Source organism: Taudactylus pleione, unplaced genomic scaffold (genome assembly GCF_031769625.1).
Source record: "Taudactylus pleione unplaced genomic scaffold, aTauple2 ptg000016l, whole genome shotgun sequence".
NCBI lineage: Eukaryota > Metazoa > Chordata > Amphibia > Anura > Myobatrachidae > Taudactylus > Taudactylus pleione.
This window is the reverse complement of record NW_028284418.1, coordinates 923,950-949,606: the sequence shown is the minus strand read 5'-3', so window position 1 is coordinate 949,606 and position 25,657 is coordinate 923,950. Positions and strand designations below refer to the sequence as shown.

The 25,657-nt window shown below is 48.5% G+C and overlaps 1 protein-coding gene across 5 annotated transcripts in view; it reads right to left on the bottom strand.

The window, feature by feature from the left end:
* RPTOR (regulatory associated protein of MTOR complex 1) overlaps positions 1 to 25,657 on the bottom strand; it is a 319,880-nt gene that overhangs the window by 36,467 nt on the left and 257,756 nt on the right. For 4 of the 5 annotated variants that reach the window (XM_088474208.1, XM_088474218.1, XM_088474209.1 and 1 more), the window contains exons 16-21: positions 16,884 to 17,075; positions 16,630 to 16,770; positions 15,650 to 15,767; positions 15,428 to 15,568; positions 12,483 to 12,641; positions 2,511 to 2,629 (exon numbers count right to left, since the gene is read on the bottom strand). In XM_088474208.1, coding sequence (XP_088330334.1) covers positions 2,511 to 2,629; positions 12,483 to 12,641; positions 15,428 to 15,568; positions 15,650 to 15,767; positions 16,630 to 16,770; positions 16,884 to 17,075 — 870 coding nt within the window. The remainder of the gene's footprint in view (positions 1 to 2,510; positions 2,630 to 12,482; positions 12,642 to 15,427; positions 15,569 to 15,649; positions 15,768 to 16,629; positions 16,771 to 16,883; positions 17,076 to 25,657) is intronic. The other variant, XM_088474236.1, reaches the window with a different exon arrangement.

Here is a 25,657-nt window from a genome sequence, read left to right as displayed (position 1 = left end):
AAGATGGTGCCGTCCATCATAAAAAACGGTGCCAAACAAAACATATCAAAGTCGTGCTCTCAACAAGTTCCTACTGCACTTACCGGGGAGATATCGAAGCTTCAAAGGGCCACTCCAGTCCTCATTCATGTCTCCTCACCCACCCAGCATAACCTGGGGTAGTGTTGTTCCAGGCACTGTGGCACATCCAAAATGGTACCGTGCATACCTGTAGCTGGAGTCCTGTAGGGGACCAGCTTACTAGAAGCCTCCTCCCTCCACTGCCGAACCTGGCCAGAACCCCACAGAGGAAGGGCCTGGACAGTGCCTATAACCCTTAGCCCGCCCAGCAGTACCAGTGGCAGGCTCCTGGCCCCCCTTCAGGTGCAGGTATAACAATAGGGACCCAGCACACTCATGGGTACCTGGTGTACCCTCAGGGTGAAAACTGAGCAGGCTGAAGCAGGGGAATAACATGGCTGCTGGAGATGTGAATCTCATAAGGGAGTTGATGTCCCAGAAATAACTCTAATAAAAACAAATGACTAGAAATAGAAAAACCTCCTAACAATCTGCATACCTACTCCAAAGGCACTGAATAATAAAAACAGAATAGCCAATGGAGGTAAGACGGTTAAGAGGGTATCGGTTCAGCCCCAACAGATTTAATGATTTAATACCTACTCCTTAGCTTCCCCACTTAACCAATCATTTTCCAGTGTCCCCCAGATAGAACCAAAGAGAAAATGTTTACTTGTTTTTTACCTAAGTTTTGATGGTTTCAAGGTCACACTAAAAATGGAAAAAGTCTGATGTGATTCATCATTATACAAACCCTGTAATTTCAATAGAGGTGTAGACTCTTTATATCCCCTGAATGAATCATCCTTCCTTACTCCTTTTCCCATCACATGATCTAGGCTTATGTAAGCAGTGTTATTGTACAAGCTCCCGGATCACTAAATAAAGCTATAATCTCTCACAGTCTCTATAGTAAAATGTAAAGTATAAGGGGAGAGAAAACAGCAGATAACTAGTACATTATTTCAGTAGGTTTTACATTCGCTTATGAAATGCTACCTCACATACTCCTGCAATGTGACTAGGATGGGAGTGGTTTAAATGAATGGAGGTTTTTCAGCCAGTAGGAAGCCAGGACTGCCTGTTCTCTACTAACTCTTACATTACACCACAGACTACACTACTGAAAATCGTGTTTTTGTAAGAAATTGTTATCAGGTTCATTCTGTCCAACCAAAATTGTTAATCAGCTCTGTCTGGGCCTCTCAAAATCCCAGGATTAATCCTTATTGCTGTGTAACTTAGCCGTACACATGTATGGCCAAATTGGTCATATAATCATTAGCAACCAATTCTGCTTGTGTGTGTAGGCAGAAAAAGATGAACAAGAAAATCAAATGGTCTGATCATTAAAGAATAACAGATCTCTGGATGTTCAGGAGTTAAATAAACCCCTATCACTGGCAACAGAACAGGAGAATGAAAAGGTAAGAGTGAGCAGAGGAATCCTCTACAGCCTACACACACGCTGACACATTCAGAGAGAAATGCTCCCCCTGTTCATAAGACTGTTGGCCTCTAGGGAACAGCTCTGCACCACTGCGTATATAGTACACAGAGAAATGCAGCCACAATGACATTCAACATACCAAGATAGACAGCAGGAAATTCCCCACCAAGTTCGTCACATTTATCTCTAGATATAAAGAGGACACACAAGACCTAAATTCTCCCTTTAAATTGTATTGTAATAATGTCGTCCCACGGTAATAGGGAGCCTAGCATTTTGTGGGCAGAGAGCTGACCGAAGTGTAATACTTGCCTCATTTCCGCATTTTATAACAGGAGAGAAATAGCAGGGAGAGCAATTATAATGACAGCCGCGTTAGTAAGCACTCAAGACTATAATATATAGCGCTACAGGAATCCAGCATGACTGTGGTCACGCCACCTGTCAGTGCACTCTGGATTAATAGGTAAATGATGACAAACATTAGTCAGCCAAGCCTTCACCTACATGCTCAACAAATGATGGGTTTCCTGCGACTATGCGATAACGGTGCCACCACCAGCCGGGGTTCTTTGCATGATGAGGAGAAGGAACACTCCTTGCTTTATCCAATTCATCAACAAAATCATTTTCCATTTTGTCAGAAATAACTTCATTGTTTTCTAGTTCATTAAAAATACAAGTTTTTCTTTTTGGAGAGACTGCATAATGAGATACATACAATTTTCTGTATATCTTACATAATGTGGTCAAAAATATACTTTTGTAGTTCTGCTTTTTTTATATTGTACCTAATTAGTGCCAGTAAACCAGTAAATTTAATCAAAATCTAAATAAAAATTTGACATAGCAGTGAGAGTTGAATTAATTACTGAACTCTGTCAGAACGTTGTTTACTCGATTTAGGTGTTGCTTGCCACATCTTGCCATAAACACAAAATGAAACAGTAGCCATGAAATATGTGTGCACAGAGGAAAAGGCTGCCAAGTAAAACTCTACCTTGTAAGCAATGCTGTTCAGCACTTTCATGGCAAGGTCTGACGCTTCTGGGTATGGATCTGCAGCGAGGTGAAGCAGGACCCTCCATATCTGAGTATAGACACTATTGAAAGAAACTCCTGTAAAGGAAACAGGGTGGAAATGGGATCAGGATCTGCCGTGCATTCTCTAACCAAGCATTTTAAGCATAAAAGGGTTATCCCGCTAGTGGCTTTTTATTGACATACATACAGTATGATGGGTAAGCCTAAATAAAACAGCTACTCTTTTTCAGTGTTGCAAATTTAGTATCATAAATAAATTCCAGACAGAAAATTAACAATTACAGCAATAGATAAATCTATATAATAATCTGCTAAATCAAATCCTGAGATGGACATTCGCAATGGGAGCGATGCGCAGCCCCCCTCCCCCTCCCATGGATCTCACTACCACGATCGATATGGGACAGAGCAGGAGAGGGGAGAACCCTGCAGCGCTGGGCATAACACAGGGTAAGGTGGGTGGTTGAGGTGACCAGGCATATTGCCTTGTCTATATTACTAGAACAATATGTCTGTATATTACAAGATTAATTCTAATAAATAAAATACAGTTCATTCACTAAAAATTCTGAAAATAAAAAAGCGCTAACATTTTTATTTTTTTTATTTTTTGTTTACATCTGACTGGAGTTCCCCTTTAATCAATTTGCCAGTTTTCATTATACATAACAGCATTTTTATCATTCAGGATACAATATTGGCATCATTCTAGAATGTATTGTGAGTGGGTAGAATGTATGGCTCTAGGCAATGTTCTGCTGGGTAACCTTGGGACCTGCAATTCATGCGACAGGTACCACCCACCCATTGTTGCAGACCAAGTATGCCCTCTTTATGACACCGGTATGCCCTGATGACAGTGGCCTCTTTCAGCAGGATAATGCACCCTGATATGCTGCAAAAATTGTTCAGGAATGGTTTGAGGAACATGACAAAGAGTTCAAAGTGTAGGCTTAACCTCCACAATTCCCCAGATCTCAATCCGATTGAACATCTGTCTCATGTGCGGGAAAAATAAGCCTGAGCCATTGATGCCCCATCTTGCAATTTACAGGACTTAATGGATCTGCTGCTAACGTCTTTGTGCCAGATACCACAGGACACCTTCAGAGGTCTTGTGGAGTCCATGCCTCAACAGGTCAGAGCTGTACTGTGTACAACATTGTTCATGAGCAACTGGGGTAAAGGAGAAATTAAGAGTTATGGTAGACTTCACTTTGTTAACTCTATTTATTCGAAGTCCATAGGATCCCCAGGGATACCATGGGTGTGTGTGGTTGGAGTAATCTGGGCACCAAACAGTTAAGCTTTAGCTCCTCCTCCACATATACCCCGCCCCCAGCCATAGGCAGACAGTTTTGTAAACAATCCCAAGGCAGGAGCAGGAGAGAGGAGAAGGAAGAACATTACTCTCAATAAACACTCTCCCAGAAGATGAAGGAATCAGTGATCGAGAGAAAAAAATACCCAATGAGGACAGGTGCGTCAGGGTGGGCGCCCTGTGGATCCTATGGACTTCGAAGAAATAGAGTTAACAAAGGTAAGTCTACCATAACTCATTTTATTTTTCAGGGTCCACAGGGATACCATGGGGATATCCCAAAGCAGTTTCCCCTAAGGGTAGAGACGATCCTGAGCAGAAAGGAGAATCCGAAACCAAAAGGAAACATCCTGAGAGGCAAAGGTATCAAAAGGCACAGAAAGGCGCTTCTTCGAACCACCCATGAGGATCCCACAGACTGAGTAGAATGAGCTGTAAACCTGTTTGGAACAGGAAGATAAACTTGCGTGTAGGCTGAGAGATTGTCATGCGGAGCCATCGAGCCAGAGTGTTTGTTAGCTGACCAGCCTCGCTTGTGAAAGCCATACAACACAAAGAGAGAATCTGATTTCCTAAAGGTAATTAGGGCCTGATTCAGACCCGCTCGCAAGCGGGTCGATGTTGCTTAAGTGCGCATGCGCACGACGGAGGCGGCTCCGTCGTGCACATGCGCGAGACCCAAATAACGACGGCCAAGCCGTCGTTATGGGTCTCGCACCAAAGGGGGCGTGCTGTCGATGGTGATTGACAGTACGCCCCCTTTGGTGGGCGTGCCAGGGGCGTGGCTGCCCAGACGGAGGCGTTCCCATGGGAACGCCTACCGTCTGGGGCCGGCCCCACTGCCATCACTAGTGATGTCAGTGGGAGTGCTTTTGGCTCTGATAGAGCCAAAAGCACTCCAGGGCTTGCGGCAGCGAGACCCTACCGCAGGGGTCTCGTCGCAAGCCCGATGGTCGCGATGGTCTTGACCATCGTGACCATCATTTTGGTCACCCGCAGCAATGCGAGCGGCCGGGAGGCCGATCCAAAAAGGAGGGACGGCCCTGATTCAGAGCGAGCGCTCTGTCAGAGCGTCCGGCTCTGAATCGGGGCCTTCGTACGATCCACGTAGATCCGAAGAGCATGAACCATATCCAAGGAAGCTTCACCTGCAGAAAGATCCGAGGACTGGGAGGACGGAACCACAATCTCTTCATTCAAATGGAACCGGGACAGCACTGTAGGAAGGTACCCAGCCCTGGTACGGAAGACAGCTCTGTCCGGATGATAGATTAGGGAAGGCGGTGCAACAGGGGAGCGCTGCCAAATCAGATAGCTAGGGAGCGTCTTCGCTGTCAACCACTTAAGGTCTACAGAGTACAGAGGTTCAGACGGAGGAGCCTGTAGGACACGAAGAACCAGGGAAAAATCCCAAAGCCACCGGAGGGATAAAAGGAGGTTGAATGCGGAGGACCCTCTGCAGGAATGTTCTGACATCAGGCAGGGGAGCAATCCTTCACTGGAATCAGGCTGACAGAGCAGAAACTATAACCCATCCTGCAGAAAGGCAAGCACCCAGGAGACCCTAAAAACTGTAGGGTCATAGCCTCTGGGGGAGCACCATTGGAAATAAGAGTGCCAAACTCTGTAATAGATGCGGGCTGAGGCAGGCTTACGTGCGCTGAGCATCGTCTGGGTCACAGAGCTAGCGAAAGCCTTAGCCTTTAAGAGGGATGACTCAATGGTCATGTCGTCAAAGACAGCTGAAGTAGGTCCGGGTGCAGGCAAAAGCCCTCCGTCAACAGGTCCTGCCGTAGAGGAAAGTGGAAAGGGAGTGTCTACACAAGACTCCGTAGGTCGGTAAACCAATGTCGCCAGGCTGGGGCTATTGGTATCACCGCGCCGCCTTCTTGCTTGAACTTTCAGAAGGAGGGAAATAGGAGGAAAGAGGTATGCAAGACTTAAGTCCCACCTCACTGCCAGAGCGTCCACGAAGGCGGCTGAGGGGTCTCTGGTCCTGGACCTGTACCTGGGGACCTTGTGGTTGTGACGTGAGGCTATGAGGTCTACGTCTGGCAGGCCCCGTTTGTCCACCAGGAGTTGAAAGACATCCAGGTGAAAAGCCCACTCTCCGGTGTGTATGTCGTGATGGCTTAGGAAGTCCACTTCCCAGTTGAGGACTCCAGGATTGATCACTGCCGAAATTGCCGGGAGATGACATTCGGCCCAGACCGGGATGTTTGGCACTTCTCGCAATGGCTGTCTGACTTCACGTGCTTCCCTGATGGTTGAAGTATGCTACCGAAGTTGCATTGTCAGACTGGATCTGGACCGGCCTGGCCCCGGAGAAGGTCTTGCGCCCGAGTGAGTGCTCTGTACACTGCTTGAAGCTCCAGAATGTTTATGGGCAGGCGACTTTCCTGAGTTGGCCCTGAAAGGTATGACCACCGATAACTGTGCCCCATCCGTGAAGGCTGGCATATGTCGAGAAGTTCCCAATCTGGAATCCAGAAGGGGCGACCATTGTCCAGATGGGATGTCTGTAGCCACCATGAGAGGGACAGCCAAATCTCCAGAGAGAGGAGGATCGTTTGGGACCGGATAAGATGATACTGTCCGTTCCACCGGGAGAGAATCAGTTGTTGAAGGGGCCTGGAGTGGAACTGGGCATATACCACCATATCGAAGGTGGACACCATGGACCCCCGGGCCTGCATTGCTGAGTGAATGGATACCCTCCGATTGTGGCGCAAGCTGCGAACATGCAAGTGTAGTGTCAAAATCTTGTCTGCTGGCAGAAAGATCCTCTGTATTTGATAATCTAGGAGTGCCCCCAGATGTATTATCCGCTGTGTCGGAGATTGGAAGTATTTTTCCCAATTGATGATCGAGCCATGTGTTTGCAGACAGTCCATGGTCAGCTGGAGATGGCGTTTCAACACAGCCAGTTAATGTGCCAAGATTAAGAGGTTGTCTAGGTATGGCATGATTCCGGCTCCCTGGAGTCTGAGGTGTGCTGCCATCACCGCCATTATTTTGGTAAAGACCCGAGGGGCCATTGACAGACCAAAAGGCAGCACCCAAAACTGGTAATATTGCTGCAGAACAGCAAACCTTAGGAAGTGCTGGTGGATTGGAGTAATAGGTACATGCAGGTATACATCCTGAATGTCCAGAGAAGCCATGAAATCCCCAGGCTCCAATGCCAGGACAATATATCATAGAGTTTCCATACGGAACTTGGACACTTGGATGAATTTGTTGAGGGGTTTGAGATTCAGAATAGGCCGATGAAACCCATTTGGCTTCTGAATCAAAAAGAGAGTGAAATAAAAACCAGTTCCTCTCTGAGCTGAAGGAACCGGTATTATCACACCTGAACGCAGGAGGGAGTGAATGGCCTCCTGGAGGCCCAAGGCTGCGATAGGGTCTGATGGGGGACCTGTTCAAAAAAATTGCTGGGGAGGACGCCTCAGGAAAGTGAGGGTATACACCTGAAAGAGCACTTCTTGGATCCAGGTGTCTGTTGTGGTTTGATACCAAGAGTCAGCAAATCGAAGAAGTCGGCCCCCCACGAGGAGACCCGCCCCATCAGGCGGAGGGTTTGTCGTCGGACTTGGATGCCGAACGTCTGGCCGACCAAGACTGCTCGACTCGCAGAAAGGCAGATTTTGAGGCTGCCACGGTACCAACTCTGCGCCGGTCAGCCTCTCTCCCGAGAAGGGTAAGAATTTGAGTGCCTTCTTGGATCCTGTGTCCACCTTCCAAGACCGTAAACAAAGGACCCGGCGAGCGACCACCGAGGTCGCAGATGCCTTAGAGGCAAGGAGTCCAGTATCCTACTGCTCCAGCTACTCCCAAATAAGAGGCCGCTTCCTGAATATGAAAGAAGTAGGCCAGTTGATCCCTGGTAGCATCTGATGGCAGGCTCTCTTCCAGTGCCTCTGCCCATCCTTTGATAGCCTTAGCCACCCAGGCCGCAGCCATAGCTGGCCTAGTGATAGCGCCAGAAAGCGAGTAAACTGACTTGAGACAAGTTTCTAGCTTTCTATCCGTGGCATCCTTAAGGGAGGATGTAGACTGTAAAGGCAGAATAGAGCTTCTGACTAAGCGTATCACATGCGAATCAACAGTGGGAGGGACTTCCCACTTAGTACACCCCTTAGTAGAGAGAGGGTAAAAAGTAGAGATGAGCGGGTCCAGTTCTCAGAGAACTGAACCCACCCGAATTTCGGGGATCCGGTGCGATCCGAACCAAGCTCAGATCTTCCTGCCTGCCCTGGGTCCCTCTCCCGAGGCAAAACCTCGCGATCCCGTCTGTCACGGCTCTCAGCCAATCAGTGTTAAGCCCATTGAATATTGGCACAGGAAGGAGAAGATGCTGTCCACCCATCCCCGGCTGCCTTATACTGCCGGCACCCCCGCTGCCGACACCGCTGACATCCCCTGCTGCCGACCCCCACTGGCAGCATCCCCCTCTGCCAATACTGCTGGCACCCTGCATTGAGGACACCACCAGCGGCCATGCACTGCCGACACCATCAGTACTCCCACACTGAGGACACCGCTGGCACCCCAGCTCTGCCGCCACTGCCGGCACCCTGCACTGAGGACACTGCCGGCACCCCCGCACTGCTGCCCAACGTACTGAGGACACCGTCAGCGACCCCACACTGCCGACACTCCCACACTGGGGACACCACTGGCACCCCTGTACTGCCAACACTGTCAGCACACATGCACTGAGGACACCGTTGGCACCCCCGCTCTGCCGACACAGCCGGCACCCTGCACTGAAGACACTGCAGGTACCCCTGCACTGCTGCCTCACGCACTGAGGACACCATCAGCGACCCCACACTACCGACACTCCCACACTGAGGACACGACTGGCACCCCTGCACTGCCAACACTGTCAGCACACATGCACTGAGGACACCGCTGGTACCCCTGCTTTGCCGACACCACCGGCACCCTGCACTAAGGACATTGCCAGCACCCACATACTACTGCCCCACATATTGAGGACTCTGTCAGCGACCCCGCACTGCTATCACTGCCACACCAAGGGCATCCCTGCACAGCCGACACTGTCAGCACTCCTGCACTGAGGACACCACACCACTGGCACCCCTGCTCTACCGACACTGCCAGCACTATGCACTCAGGACACTGCCAGGGCCCCCACTCTGCCAACACCGTCACACTGCCAACACTGATGGCGTTTCCACATTGAGGACACCACTGGCACTCTCGCATTGAGGACACCGCCAGCACCCCGCACTGCGACACTGCTGTCACAGTAAGTCCACTATTGGTGTATAACAAACTGTATCCGTGTTGAAACATGGAAGCTGAACTGCCACATGTTGGTGCTGCCTACTGTGTCGCTTGGCTTAGTCAGCCAGCTAGCTGGATGCAACCTTTTAACTAGATGAAAAAAATAATATTGTGAGGTGGTCAAAATTGATTGGAAATGACTGGAAATAAATGTTATTGAGGTTAATAATACTGTAGGAACTAAAACAGGCCCATTTTATGTGATTTTAGCTGTTTTTATGATATTTTAAGAAAAAATCCAGATCCAAAACCGAAAAACAAAACACGAAGGTGAGGCTTTGGCAAAACCAATCCAAATCCAAAACCAGGGGAGATCCAGATACAAAACCAAAACACGAAGGTCGGCGCACATCTCTAGTAAAAAGACACTAGTCTTTTTGGGACCTGGAAGCCGCTGGACTCTACATGGTCCCCAACGCTGGCTTTTAACCTCTCCAGTGGTCTAGTGGGGGAGCGGACGAACCATTCCCACTACAGTGTTTATCGGCGGGTCTCCACAGCCGGAAGTAAGGATTGAACAACACATGATTCCCAGCAAGTGAGGAATTACCTAACCTGTTCTTCTCCATTTGCTCGGCTGCAGCCCTGGGTCCCCAGTGAAGCGACTAGCCAAGCCCTGCTGGCGCCCGCCGAAATCACCAGACTGCTTACAGCTGAGGTAGTAGGAGCAGCGGCACAGGCGCCCATTAGGACGCCTTACTGCTTGCTCAGATAAAAATAAAATAACTAATATAATGCTTGGGACTGCTAAAGCAGTCCCCCTGTTACAAAAGGTGCGACTGATCCTGTCCAGCACCAAACGAAAAACTGTATGTCAATGGCTGGGGACGGGATATATGTGGAGGAGGACCAGGGCATCTTGGGAGCTAAAGCTTAACTGTTTGGTGCCCGGATCACTCCAACCACACACACCCATGGTATCCCTGTGGATCCCCTATGAACCCTGAAGAAGAAAGTGTTCACATTGGGTACTGAAACAACTCACAAAAGTTCACAAAACCAATAGGATGGTACTTGATGCGGTACCACGATGAAATGTGGGTGCATCATGTGATACCAGAGAAGAAGCAAGCATCCATGACATAAAAACACACATCTTCCCCATCTTCATTGAAATTCAAAACAACTCTATCAGCAAAGAAGGTCATGGCGACGGGGTTTTGAGACCACAAGGGTGTGCTTCTTGTTGATTTTCTCACCAAGGGAGATACTGTGAATGCTGTCCGCTATTGTGACACATTGAGACGGTTGCGGAGGGCAATTTGTCGAAAACGACCTGGGTTGCTGTTTCATATTGCTGCATGATAGAGTTAACGCCAGGTCACACTCAGACAACCGCACAGGTGAATTGTTACACCGCTACCACTGGAAGCACCATCTTCCCTACAGTCCTGACCTGGCACAGAGTGATTTTTATCTCTGTGGACCATTGAAGAAGCACTTGTGTGGAAGGTGATTCGCAACCGATGGTGAAGTTCAGCAAGCAGTCATGTCCTGGCTTCAGTGTATGCATACAGCCCCCGTAACAGGGCTTTTCTGCACCCTGTGCCAACCACATCCTCTGAGTGCATGACTTCATGTGGAGGGGCAGGGCTAGCAGTGCCAGGATTTACAGCACTGACTGGATCATCCTGTAAGAAAGGCAGTGTGCATGTCTGGAATTACCGCAGGATGCTCCGGACAGCACTGCAGCAGCGATTCTGGCTACAGGGTGCTGCTCCAGACACCGTTAGCCAGATGCAGGGTCCATGGGTGAGCGGTGGCACACACCACTCGCACACAACCTAGTTATGGCCTTGTATGCATAATATATATATGTGTGTGTATATATGTATGTGTAAGTGTGTTTTGCTCTATTAACACTCACACAGGCTTTAATAAACAAATACATTTACCAATCAGTCTTATGTACTAATTGTGCTTCCTGACTAGAGAAGACTGCAGATCCAATGCATGGAGTGTAACCCCAGGGAGCAGTGCAAGGATTGGCGATTGTCTCTCTCCTCTTTGACTGATAATTTTTGAAGGTTTTTAAAAGTTCCCTTTGATGAGTATATTTTCCCTGAATCTGTGCGATTTGTAGCAGAGGCAGCTAATAATGATCACTGCGAGCCCTAGAGGACTCTAAAACCGAAGCCAGCAAACTGGGATCAAAAAGGAAGCTGTGATGAGAGGCAATAACAGGGTGGTGGGAGGAGTGCACAGTGAAGAAACAGTATATTGAAAGAGGAAACACAGAGAAAAAGGCAGCCGAAGTGATGAATCTGAGTAGGACATGAAGCAGTCCTGGTGATAGAGTCTTATGGGCCATGTACGCCCCTGCATACATCATGCACAGCTTTTTAGAATGCTGGATGAATGAGATAGTAATTTGTGCTTTCATGGTAATGGCATGGGCTCACTGCGTCACATACTGAGAAACATATGCATAACAAGGTCACTTTAGATCATTGCTTCTCAAATCCAGTCCTCGGGACACACTAACAGTGTATTCATCACTGACTGACATTTTAAAAGATCCACAGGTGTTTCTAATCATTTTACTTGTGATTCTGTGAGGATATCTTATTTATTTATTTATTACCAGTTATTTATATAGCGCACACATATTCCGCAGCGCTTTACAGAGAATATTTGGCCATTCACATCAGTCCCTGCCCCAGTGGAGCTTACAATCTATATTCCCTAACACATGCGCACACACTTACACACTAGGGTTAATATTTGCTGGGAGCCAATTAACCTACCAGTATATTTTTGGAGTGTGGGAGGAAACCGGAGTACCCGGAGGAAACCCACGCAAGCACAGGGAGAATATACTCCGCACAGTTAGGGCCATGGTGGGAATTGAACCCACGACCTCAGTGCTGTGAGGCAGTAACGCTAACCATTACACCGTCTGTGCTGCCCATATCTTGAAAACATGCACTGTAAAGAGCCCCATACATTTGCCTGATGTTTCCCCGATCCGGCCGGAACCGCCAATTTGTCGATAAGAAAGGCATATCAGCAGCCATCGATGATCGTGATTTGTCTGGGAATCAGTGAAATCCTTCATGTTAAAAATACCTGATTTGCAGATCATGATCATATTTTGGTTGGGATTGGCAAATCAGGAACATCCAACATGTTGGATTTCACTGATGCCCCGACCCTGGCATCTGGGGATAGGGGAATTGCCCCAATACATCGCAGATGTATGGGGACCTTTTAGTGTGTCCCAAGGACTGGATTTAAGAAACATTGCTTTAGAATGTTTTTACACAGGCACCCACTTGGAGCTCTTACCAATTAAAGAATTGAGAGAGGAGTATGAGCTGACACGTCTCATCTTATCGATGGTCTCGAAGGACAGGATGTACTCCTCGTTATCAGGACTCCCCAAGGTGCTGCTAGCGCTGCTGCTGGTGCTAAGATTTCCAGGAGAGAATGCTGCAATACCGCCCCCTAATTAAAGAAGACAGAATAGAGGAGACACATAACAATGTGTACATGGAGCACTGCTACTGGCACCAGAGAAGGAAGCCCTTCTCTGGGACTCCAACTAATGGCCATTACATTGCTATACTGAAGTACTACACAATGGACTAGCCCCTGAGGGTTAACTTAACAAATGGCCTTGTTTCTGGATGATTTTAATATATGTAAAATGAAGATGCACCCAATAAGCAGAAGGTACATTCCGTTACATGTCTCAGCATATTTCAGCATAATAATAAATGTGGAAGCTGTGCTATTGGTCATCAATTTTTTAATGATATTATTTAAAGGTAAGACATGATGCTGGACATCAGAGAGACTGCAGTGTGCACTACACTGGCTTTTCTTTTTTATAATAGAATTACTGGGGTAGCCAGCAAACACCACCAGTTACAACCCTCACACTTCCAGCATCTAGCCCTTAAAAGGACAAAGGTCAATTGTATTAAACAGTTGTATTTTCAGTTGTAGTTGGTAAACATATCTAGACATTAAGGGGACTCATGTAGAGAGGGATTCAAACAGTTTCCCTCTGCAAATTGTTCCTATTGATGTTTTTACTGCTCATGTGCACCAGAATTTCTTCCGCATCCAGAGCCATGCCAACTGTGACATTCTGTGCTTATGACTCCCTGTGCTAAATGGAGTGAGTGCAGGTTTAAGTTGGCATGTAAGAGTAGCCAATATACAATATGGGTATGTTCGAGATAAAAGTGTCCCATGCTGACCACAATATAGATGTATATGTGCCAGTTTGCAGGTGGATCGCTTGCAGGGGCAAATTGCTAACCTATGATGGAGATCAGTGGCCACTTCTGATTGGCTGAATCCATCTGAATCCTTCCCATTTATGTGAATACTAGTAGTATTAGTAGTATGCTGGTGCTGCAATCTAATCCCATTATTACAGTGATATTAGCAATAAGTCCTCAGCAATAAAGCATATTTCCATTCCATCTTTCAAAATGCAAGACAACGGATTTGTGTTTTGATTTGCACTTATTAAAAAACTAATTTTGTGTTTGCGTGTTGGGTTTAATTTTCTTTGACATGGTGAATGCAGCTTTATTTAATATTTATTAATTAGTAAAACACTATCCAGACATGTACTAATACCACTGTGAAGCCACAAGCTTCTGGTGTAAACCAGGTGCATATACTAGTGGTCTCCAGGACTAAGATAGGTGTATATGCAAACCTGCTCCTTCGTATATATGGTAACCTGTGCAAGCATTTACTTCTTGTGATTTAGACACAAATCCTACTGAACATGAGCCCCTATGTGGTAAATGGTAAACATACATATGTGTCCTTGCTTATCTAGCCACAATATGCCACTGCAAGCGGTATGCCTGGCATGAGTGAGCAGCCAGGTCCCGTGCAACACTGCTAGCGTCAGGCATCTTCTTTGTGGAAAATACATCTAGGACACACAGCAGACTGCTAATAAATTTGATATGTGACATATATATCTGTGTGAGACTGAGTCTGTAAATGGAGCTTGGCGTGGAAAAAAGATGCGGGCACTGCATTGTAGCGGTTTGCATGCTGATTCAGACTCCGTGGCACACAGATAAACCAGCTTTACATATCACATTAATCAGCAGCCTCTCCTGAGGTACCCTAGCCGCATTGCGACTTGGAAGCATTTTCTACAAAAAGGACGCCCGGCTCTAGCAGTCTCTCACAGGACTGGGCGCGCTGAGAGGGGCTGTTTGGGCCGACTGCAGCAAAGATGAATGAGGAAACATCTGTATATAGATAACACAGGGCACTTGGTGAAGACATTATCAAGTAATTGGTAAACATTCTAGATCAGGGGTTCCCAACCACAGTCCTCAAGGCACACTAACAGTCCAGGTTTTAGGGATAGCCATACTTGAGCACAAGTGACTTAATTAGTACTTCAGTTATTTTGATTATACCATCTGTGCACAATCATGGATATTACTAAAACCAGGACCGTTAGTGTGCCTTGAGGACTGAGGTTGGGAATCACTGTTCTAGATGATATAAGGTAACAAGTAAACATTTGTCAATATTATAAGTCAATTGGTAAACAATAATAGAAATTATGACGTTATTTTAAACATTTGGAAATTATGAGGTAATTGGTAAATAAACATGTCTAGACATTATGGGGTCAATCCTATTAGCCGGGACGTTCTCGCCGGTGCGAGTCATCGCAGCAGTGGCCGCACTTTACGGCAGTCCGAATTCAGGCTCGAAACGGGCCGCAAAGGGTTTGAGGTGCCGGTCCGTTGCCGGCGTTTTAACGCCGTTGCAATGGCAACTCGTACCTAATAGGATTGACCCCTGAGATAATTGGTAAACATTTGGACATGATGGGGTAATTGGTATACATTTCTAGACAATGTGATGTAACTGGTAAACATTTCTAGGCATTAAGATGCAATTGGTAAACGTTTGGACATGTGGTAGTAATTAGTAAATATGTATAACTATCATGGTGTTATATATCTAGCTATTACGAAGTACAGGATCTCAACCTACAATAGGTTGAAAGTCACTACTGTAGGGTTATTCTACAAGTCTTTACCAGATCTGTGACACATGGATATAGTAATTGTGCTACTTTTTTTTGTTGTTAACTTATATATGTATCCATTTACAGATTGTATTCTTTGTCTGAATTCAAATATTTTGTTCTGTTCCAACTCATGAAAAAGAATGAGCTTGATGAAGGGGAAAAAAATGGTTCTTTCCAGCCAGTATTTTTGCAACCATCTTACCCTCTTCCGTCAGACTGAGGTTTTGTAGAGACTTGTTCAAGTTTCGAGGGGTTGTCACAGCCCGGATGTTCCCGTAGGAACTGACAGATCGCAAGCGAGGGGTGCTGGGTGCTTCCCGCACAGGAGTCAGACTGCCTGCCTCTGAAATGTGGGTACCAGGTTATGAACATACAATCCGAATATGAAATGTCTATTGTAAGGTATTTAACCTGCAGCACTCACCCGTGGAAGCTGGAGAGGGGAGAGGATAGTTCTTCTCCTCTTCCATGAACTGAAGTGCAACCGTGCAGAAATTACTCTCATACTGTACAACTAAGTGACTGAGAGCCACAACCAGCTCCTGGGATGATAGAAAGAAAGACGTATTATCAATGTGAAGTTGTGGACACTACAGTAGATAGAAGAACATGATAATAGAATTAAACCACATTTTACACTGACCACTAGGAAATAAAGGCAAAACTAAATATTATTTATAAATTGCAAATTAACACTTTATAGAAAAAGCATAACACTTGTCGGACTACTAGACAAAATCATTTTCAAACAGGTTTCTTGCAAGAGTTCAAAATTTCTTTTTTTAATAACATTTTTATTGAGGCACGTCACATACATACATACATTAGAAAAAATAAAAACATAGAAATGTTGTAGTTGTCTGTAGCAACTATATCAAAGGCAACAGAGACACATGGGAGTAACCCAGCCAAAATAATGTGAAGTAACATGGTCATTAATATCACAGAGAAAAGCACCGGACTTCTTATCATCACATTATAGCGTGGCCGTGGCTAACATACAGTATAGGATGCCATTTTGTAGGCAGAGGAAACACTCAGGAGAATACAGAAACACCCGAGATGTGTTGCATGTGACTCAGAATCAGGCCCTACATCAGCTAAACCAATATTCTTGAGACTGCAGCCTACTAATTCACTGGGACCTAATGTCACCAACTAAGGCACATCAGGTCTCATATTTCAGGGATGCTGCTAAGCTAAACCGTCATGAATTTGTAGGCTCTATTTGACATTTGTACTTTACACCATACGGGTGCACCCACTGTGGACCTGAAACAGTCTCCCATTTATGTCACTGGCTTGATAAGATGACAAGAACCCTCTAAAAGTAACTGCACATGCAGCACAGCAAACATGTGACTGTCTACCTGTCACACTTCCCACTCCCCCATAATAACATACCTTCCGGACCATTGCACCGCCATCATTAATGAGCTGTGCCAGCATCATGGCCACATTGTGATCAATTGTTGTGGAATGATCTGTTCTCTCAGCTGAATTTCCCACAAAGGTCCCAAGAGCAAACACTGCAGCACTGCGTACCTGTGTATGATAGAGCAGGCTAGTAAGTGGTCACCTCTGCAAACTGCGTTTAATGCACAGAAGTAAAGAGAGGACTCTAAGTCAATCAGCTGAACCTAATCTTTTTGGTTAACCTCGGGAATGGGGTCAGACAAGAGGCTGTAAAGCTTTTCATGAGCGCTGTCACGAACACCACACCAGCGTGCAGCATCGAAGTTCTGCCATATGCGACCTAGGCAGATAGCAACCCATTGGCGGAGAAGTGGGTGAGGATCATTAAGTTGCTCCAGGCAGATTGCAATCAAGTTTCCCTGCAGACAGGCTTCCTACAACACAAAAGACAATACAAAGATTATTAGCAAAAAGCATATTGACATTGTTCTAATGAGAAAGACAGTCCATCTTCATCTAACTAACAATACATACATGAGGGGTTTAGGGTCATTCGTTCAGAGTGTATCAATTAGCAATGTCTATGCTGCTTGTTTTATGATGGTGACATTTTTTGCCTAACCTTGTTTCTAACATCAAATCACATGTTCATACATATCTAAGCAAAATCTGTAATACATACTTTTATATTCAAAGTACAGAGTTCTACAAACTCAATGGTAATGCTGAACCCAAACAAGTTTTAATCAATTCTTCACAGACAAAGAACTACTGTAAACCAAAGCAGTTATTCATTGCATCCATGTGTTGTGTGATTGTAGAGAATAATATGAGATATGGTAAGAACTTACCCTTGTTATCTCTATTTGTATGAAGTCCATAGGGTTCCACAGGATACCTTAGGGGTATAGGCGATGGCGGCAGACATCCAGGCACCACAGAGTTAAATTTTCAGCCTCCCAGGATGCACTGGGGTCCCTCTCCTATACCCCACCCCCGAGCCTCAGGCCACTCAGTTTCGTAACAAGCCATAGGCCGGAGCAGGAGCAAAAAAGAGAGAGAAGAGTCTGGAACACACAAGAATCACATTCTCACCAGAAGGAGACGGAGAAACCGGTGACCAGATCAAAGCCCATCTGCAGTACAGATGTGACAGGGCGGGAGTCCTGTGGAACCCTATGGACTTCGTAGAAATAGAGATAACAAGGGTAAGTTCTTACCATATCTCATATTTTCTACTTCAGGGTCCATAGGGTATCCACAGGATACCTTGGGGATGTCCCAAAGCAGTATCCTTTAAGGGTGGGGACGCTCCTGTGCTGTAAGGAGAATCCGCCGCCGAAAGGAAGCATCCTGAGAGGCGAAGGTATCAAAAGCATAATACCTTACAAAAATATGGACAGATGACCACGTGGCTGCCAATCACCGCTGAGGCGCCACGTCGAGCTGCCCACGAAGGACCCACAGACCTAGTGGAAGAGCTTTAATAGAGGATGGAACAGGAAGACCTGTGAATCCATCCTGCCAAAGTTAGCGTAGTGGCAGGCCAACCCTTTTTATGGAAACCAGAAAGGACAAAACCGAGAGTCTGATTTCCTAAATGGACTGGTACGGTCAACTTAAATTCTTAGCGGCCGTACCACAGTCAAATAGGCCTCACCAGCAGACAGGACTGGGGAAGTAAAGGCAAGCACAGCCCTGTTCCTAGGAAAGATGAGAAAAAAAGAAAGTCTACATGACCGAGCCTCCCATTCTGAGATCCTACTGGCCAAATTAAGAGCCAGAAGGAATACAGTCCTAGCCGTAAGCCATTTGAAATCCACTGAGCCCAGTGGATCAAATGGCGGTCCTCAGAGAGCCCTAAGGACCACAGCCAAATCCCAAGAAGCCACAGGTGGAACAAAGGGATGCTGAATATAATGTACACTCTGCACAAAGGTGCGGACATCAGGAAGAGTAGCAATCCTACACTGAAACCATACTAACAGGGCAGAAACCAGCACCTTCAGGTAAGCAAGGCGAAGACCGTTATCTAAGCCCACCTGTAGGAAAGCCAACCTCTGGATATCCGGAATACCCGAGGAGCCTAGCCTCTAGGGCGACACCTGAAAGAAAGTATACCATACCTAATGGTAAATTCTTGCAGATAAAAACTTCCGAGCTCTTAGCATGGACAGAGCCCCTGTTAACTATAGAGCTGGAAAAACTCCTAGACCTTAAGAGGGCAGTCTCCACCGCCACACAGTCAAGGACAGACAACCCAGGTCTGGGTATCAGCCAGGATCCTGAGACAACAGGTCCGGGCGTAGAGGCAACAGCTTCAGAGTGTTAACTGAGAGGCTCCGAAGATCTGAGTAATAGTGCCATCTGGCCTACGCTGGAGCTATCAGCAGGAGCGTGCCTCCTTCTTGCTATTCCTGTAGGTAGAAGGGATAACGGAGGGACGAGGTACACAACTTGGAAGGTCCACTGGACCTACCTACGTCTATCAGAAGAGTCTCATCTCTGAAAGGCTCCACTTGTTCACCAGAAGATTGAACACCTCCTGATAAAGAGGACATTTCCCTGAATGCACGTCTTGACGGCTGAGAAAGCTTGCTTTCCATCTGAGGATTCCTGAATGAACACTGCCGATGACGGCAGGGATATAGCCTTCCACCCAAGCCAGAATTCGGGACACCACTGTTAGTGTCGCCTGACTTCGGGAACCTCCTAGGTGGTTTACATAAGCCATCATGATGGCGTTGTCAGACTGTACCTGCACGGTATTTCCATGGAGGACCTGTCCTGCATGCTGGAGAACCTTGAATACTGCTCAGAGTTCTCAGATGTTTATGGGAAGCGCAAAAACTACTGGTGTCCACCTGCCCTGGAACAAGTGTGGACCCGTCACTGCTTCCCAGCCACGGATACTGGCATCCGTCGTCAGAAGGACCCTGTCCGCAATCCCAAAGGGGGCGTCCCTTGTTTAGGTGAGCTTTCTGCAGCCACCAGGCCAGAGAGAGACAAACCTCCGGGGAAAGCCTATTGACTTTATCCTATGGGGCAACCCATCCCATCCGGAGAGGATTAAGTTCTTTAGAGTGAAGCTGGGTACTCTCCACCATGTCGAACAGCGACATCCTGGAACCCAGGAACCACATTGCCAAGTGAATAGACACTCGGCGACTCTGCAGGCAACTGCGTACCTTTGCCTGTAATGCAGAGATCTTTTCCTCAATCACAAAGATCCTCAGATGTTGGGATATGGAGCATCCTCTGTGAAGAATCAGAGAGGACCATTTCCAGTTTATCAGTCAGCCCTAACGTAGCAACACAGATATTGTCCGTTGCATATGGCACTGAAGTATCTCTGGAGACCGTGGTAACAACAGGAGGTCACTCGGATAGGGTAACAAGCGGGCCCCCTGCATCCGCAGGTGGGCTGCCATAACTACCATGACCCTGGTAAACCGTGAGGCGCGGAGGCCAGACCAAGGGGCAATGCCAGAAACTGGAAATGCTTATCGACCACTGCAAACCTGAGGAAAACACTGGTGTGCTAAGAAAAGAGGGATATTCAGATAGTCACCCTGAATATATCCAACGACACCACAAAATTCCCAGGCTCCATTGAATGATGGAATGCAGGGTCCCCCTCCCGAACCGAGGAACCCTTAAGAATTTGTTGAAGGATTCGAGGTTGAGAATGTCCTGGTAAGACCCATTGGGTGTCTGTACCAGAAAGAGGATGGAGTAATACCTCGTTCCCCCTTTGGGGCAACGGAATAGGTACTATAACTCCTGCCTGGAGCATAGAGTGTAACACCCTCAAAAATTACAGGGCCTTGTCCTGAATTGACAGAAGACCTGTAACGAAAAACCGTCTGGGAGGCTTTTACCGGGAGGAGAGGACATACCTTCAAGAAAATAACAAGAGATATGGTAAGAACTTACCTTTGTTATCTCTGTTTCTACGAAGTCCATAGGGTCCACAGGGTGACCTTGGGGTATAGCTGGATCCTGGATCCTCGGGCACCACGGAGTTAAAGCTTTTAGCTGCTCCCAGGATGCACTTGGGTCCAACCTCCCCTATACCCCGCCCCCGAGCCACAGGCACCTCAGTTGGTAAGCAGCCCAGGCCGGAGGAGGAGACGAAACAGAGAGAAGGAAGACTGGAACACACAAGAACCATACTCACAGAAATGGGAGACGGAAAACCGGTGACCAGTCACAGAGCCCATATGAAGCCAGGTGCATCAGGGCGGGTGCCCTGTGGACCCTATGGACTTCGTAGAAACAGAGATAACAAAGGTAAGTTCTTACCATATCTCTTGTTTTCTACTTCAGGGTCCATAGGGGTCCACAGGGTGACCTTGGGGATGTCCCAAAGCAGTCCAACTAAGGGCGGGGACGCTCCTGTGCTGATAGGAGAACCCGGCGCCTAAAGGATGCATCCTGAGAGGCAAAGGTGTCAAACGCATAGAACCTCAAAAAGGTCTGAATGGAAGACCAGGTGGCCGCCTTACAGAGCTGAACAGCAGAGGCGCCACGGCTAGCAGCCCAAGAAGGGCCCACGGACCGAGTGGAATGAGCCTTAACAGAGGCTGGAACAGGTAAACCCTCCTGCATATAAGCCTCAATAATAACAGAACGAAGCCAACGGGCTAGAGTCTGTTTGTTGGCAGGCCAACCCCTCTTGTGAAAACCAAAGAGGATAAACAAAGAATCCGACTTCCTCACAGAACTAGTCCGGTCCACATAAACCTGGAGTGCCCTTACAACGTCTAAGGAAGTCTCCCCAGCCGAAAGATCAGGTGACTGAAAGGCTGGTACAACAATTTCCTGATTAATGTGGAACCTGGAAACCACCTTAGGCAGGAAATCAGGACGAGTGCGAAGCACCGCTCTGTCCTGATGAAAAATCAGAAAAGGGGGACGACAAGAAAGCGCCCCCAAATCTGAAACCCTCCTGGCAGAAGCAATTGCCAAGAGGAAAACAGTTTTAAAAGTTAGCCACTTGAGCTCCACTGACTCCAAGGGCTCAAAAGGAGGACCCTGTAAGGCCCTAAGAACCACCGCCAAATCCCACGGGGCCACAGGTGGCACAAAGGGAGGCTGGATTCTCAAAACACCCTGGAAAAAGGTGTGTACGTCCGGCATAGCAGCGATCCTGCGCTGGAACCACACCGACAGACCAGACACGTGTACCTTCAGTGAAGAAAGACGTAATCCTAAGTCCAAACCGGACTGAAGGAAAGCCAGAATACGCGAAACTCGGAACACCTGGGGATCATAGTTTCTGGCCTCGCACCACTGAAAGTAAGTGTGCCACACTCTGTGATAGATCCTCGCGGAAGCAGGCTTGCGCGCCCTCAGCATGGTGGTAATAACGGAGCTAGAAAAGCCCCGAGACCTCAGGACGGCTGTCTCAAGAGCCACGCCGTCAAAGATAGTCGACCCAGATCCGGGTGAAGACAGGGCCCCTGAGACAACAGGTCCCGCCGTTGAGGTAGGAGGTACGGAGCGTCGATGGACAGGCTCCGCAGATCGGAGTACCACGGCCTTCTGGGCCACGCTGGGGCCACCAGGATCAGTGTGCCTCCGTCCTGTTTGAACTTGCGCAGGACCCGAGGCAGCAGAGATATCGGAGGGAACAAGTAAGCCAGTTGAAACAGCCATTTCACCGACAGCGCGTCTATCAGACTTGCGCCTGCGTCCCTTGTCCTTGACCCGTACACAGGCAGCTTGTGATTGTAACGGGACGCCATCAGGTCCAGCTCTGGCAGCCCCCACTTGTCCACGAGTAGTTGGAATACCTCTGGATGAAGCGACCATTCCCCGGGATGCACATCGTAACGGCTGAGGAAGTCTGCCTCCCAATTGAGGACTCCTGGGATGAAAACTGCCGAGAGAGCTGGAAGATAGCGCTCCGCCCAAGCCAGGACGCGGGACACCTCCGACATCGCAGCTCGACTGCGAGTCCCTCCCTGGTGATTGATGTACGCCACCGTGGTGGCGTTGTCTGACTGCACCTGAACGGCCCTTCCGTGAAGAGCGGTGCCGGACGACTGCAGGGCTCTGTATACTGCCCGCAGTTCCAGGATGTTGATGGGAAGAATCGCTTCCTCCGCCGACCAACGACCCTGAAGTGACAAGGAGCCTGTCACCGCCCCCCAACCCCGGAGACTGGCATCTGTCGTGAGCAGAACCCATTCCGGGATCCAAAAGGGGCGCCCCTCCAGGAGATGCGCTGTCTGCAGCCACCAGGCTAGGGACAGACGCACCTCCGAGGACAACACCAGCATCTGAGAGCGGATCCTGTGTGGCAATCCGTTCCATTCTGAAAGAATCAGCCCCTGCAGGGGCCTGGAATGGAACTGGGCAAACTCCACCATGTCGAATGCCGACACCATGGACCCCAAAACTCTCATCGCTGAGTGCACCGACACTCTGCCACTGCTCAGACAACTGTGAATCCGCAGCTGTAAGGAGGAGACCTTCTCTGGAGTCAGAAAAGTCTGTTGCTGACGAGAGTCCAGCAGGGCCCCCAAATGAACCATCCGTTGTGATGGGATGAGGGAGGATTTCTTCCAGTTGATCAACCAGCCGTGCTCCTGTAGACAAGCGACCGTCAGGTGGAGATGCTGGATCAGTACCTCCGGGGAGCTTGCCAGCAAGAGGAGGTCGTCTAGATACGGTAGCAACCGTATCCCCTGGCTCCGAAGGTGAGCCGCCATGACCGCCATCACCTTGGTAAATACCCTTGGTGCCGTGGAGAGACCAAAGGGTAGAGCCCTGAATTGGTAGTGGTTGTGGAGAATAGCAAACCGCAGAAACCGTTGGTGCGATGTTGCTATAGGCACATGGAGGTAGGCGTCCTGGATATCCAGGGAGACCATATAATCCCCCGGTTCCATCGCCAGTATGATGGAACGCAAAGTTTCCATCCTGAATTTGGGAACCCTGAGAAACCTGTTCAGGGACTTCAAATTGAGGATGGGGCGATGAGAGCCATTGGGTTTCTGCACCAGAAACAGCGTAGAGTAATACCCCATCCCACGTTGAGACTGTGGTACGGGTATAATGACCCCCGCCGTCAGCAAGGCCTCTATGGCTTCCTGAACCTGCAAGGCCTTGGTTTTGTCCTGAGAAGGACTTGTGCAAAAAAACTGGCAAGGCGGCCTGTGCCGAAAAGACAGGGCGTACCCCTGGGAGACCACTTCTCGCACCCAGGCATCCGTGGTGGTATTGTGCCAGCACTGGGCGAATTGAAGAAGTCGGCCTCCCACTCTGGGGTCCCCCAGAGGGAGGCCCGTCCCATCACGCAGAAGGCTTATCTTCTGGCTTGGAAGAAGGGCGCCTAGCACTCCAGGCTTGCTTCTTTGGCTTTGAGGCGGTCTTGGGTGCGGACTGCCTCGGGAAGGACTGACCCTTTGCCTTGCCCTGAACCCGAAAGGAACGAAACGCCGAGCTCCGGACCTTAGCAGGTGTAGTAGCTGAAGGGAGGAAGGCTGACTTGGATTTTGCCAGGGTATCTACTATTTTGTCCAGGTCCGGACCAAATAGTAATTCCCCATTAAAAGGTAAGGCCTCCAAGCCTTTCTTTGAATCCGCGTCTGCTCTCCAAGACCGCAACCACAAGGATCTACGAGCAGACACTGCTGCCGCCGAAACCCTAGAGGTCAACAGGCTAGCATCCAAAGATGCTTCTCCAATGTAGGAGGCGGCATCTCTCATCTGTCCTAACAACGCCCTCTGGACGTCCGGAGATTCATCCGTAAACGTGTCCTCCAAGGCGTTGGCCCACCCCTCAATGGCCTTGGCCACCCAGGAGATGGCCATGGACGGCCGGGCTACAGCCCCTGAGAGAGAATAAATAGACTTTAGACAAGTCTCCACCTTCCTGTCCGTAGGATCCTTCAGCGAGGATATAGACGGCAATGGCAAAGTAGCACTCCTGATGAGGCGTGTTACATGGGAATCGACTGCAGGCGGAGTTTCCCATTTCTTACAACGCGCTTCCGGGAATGGATAATTGGACGCCAAGCGTTTCTGTGGCAGGAAACGCTTACTGGGCGTCTGTCAGGCCACCGCCATGTGATCAGTCAACTGATCAGACAAGGGGAACGCTTTTTTTAAAACTAGGATACCTTGACTTGGGAGCGGGTTCCTCATCCTCAATCAGAAGAATAGCCCGCACCGCCTTAACCAGAGCCCGCACATTGATGGAAGACTTAGTGTCTACCTCCTGGACTGAGGCATCTGAGGCTGAGTCATCCTGTACCTCACCATCATCCGAGAACCCCTCAGAATCCGAAAGATGCGCAGCCTGTGCCATGACTGAGCGTTTAGACGTCCCGGAGGGCACGTCACTGCGCAACATCGACTGAAAAGCCGAAGATGCTGCCGCCAAATCTTGGACAGTGTGGGAAAGCGCATCCACCCAGGGTGGAGGAGCTGTCACAGGAGCCTGAAACGGCACCACAGCCGGCTGTGCCACAGGGGTGGACTGAATATACATTGGCAACCCCGCATAGGGACCAACAGGCTGAGACCCCGGGGGAGTCTGCAATAATTGTGGGACACCCGGGGAATGGGGGATGGCAGGCTGGGGCAATGCCCTAGTAGGGGCGGCAGTCGGGACCGACAGACGGTCCGCGATGGACACCAGCACCTGGGAAAACATCGCCCATGGTGGCTCCTGCGAAATGGGAGGTTTAGACGTACCAGGGACCGCCTGGCACCGTCCGCACAGGCCGTCCTGTGACAAATCCTCCCTATCCACTCCTGCAGAACAGCGCCTGCAGGAGAACAATGCTGGAGCCCCGGAGTGCTCAATCTCCTCCTCAGACATGACTTAGGAAGAAAACGTGCGCACTCACCAGTGTGCTGAACAACAGCCCACAATATGGCACCGTGTAGCACACAACTGTATGTGACGGACCTCACAAATACGTGATCTATATAGGTGAGGTCAGTAGAAACACCCTTCCCCCGCACACCTGTAGGGCTTGTAGGAGAAGGAAAGGGATAG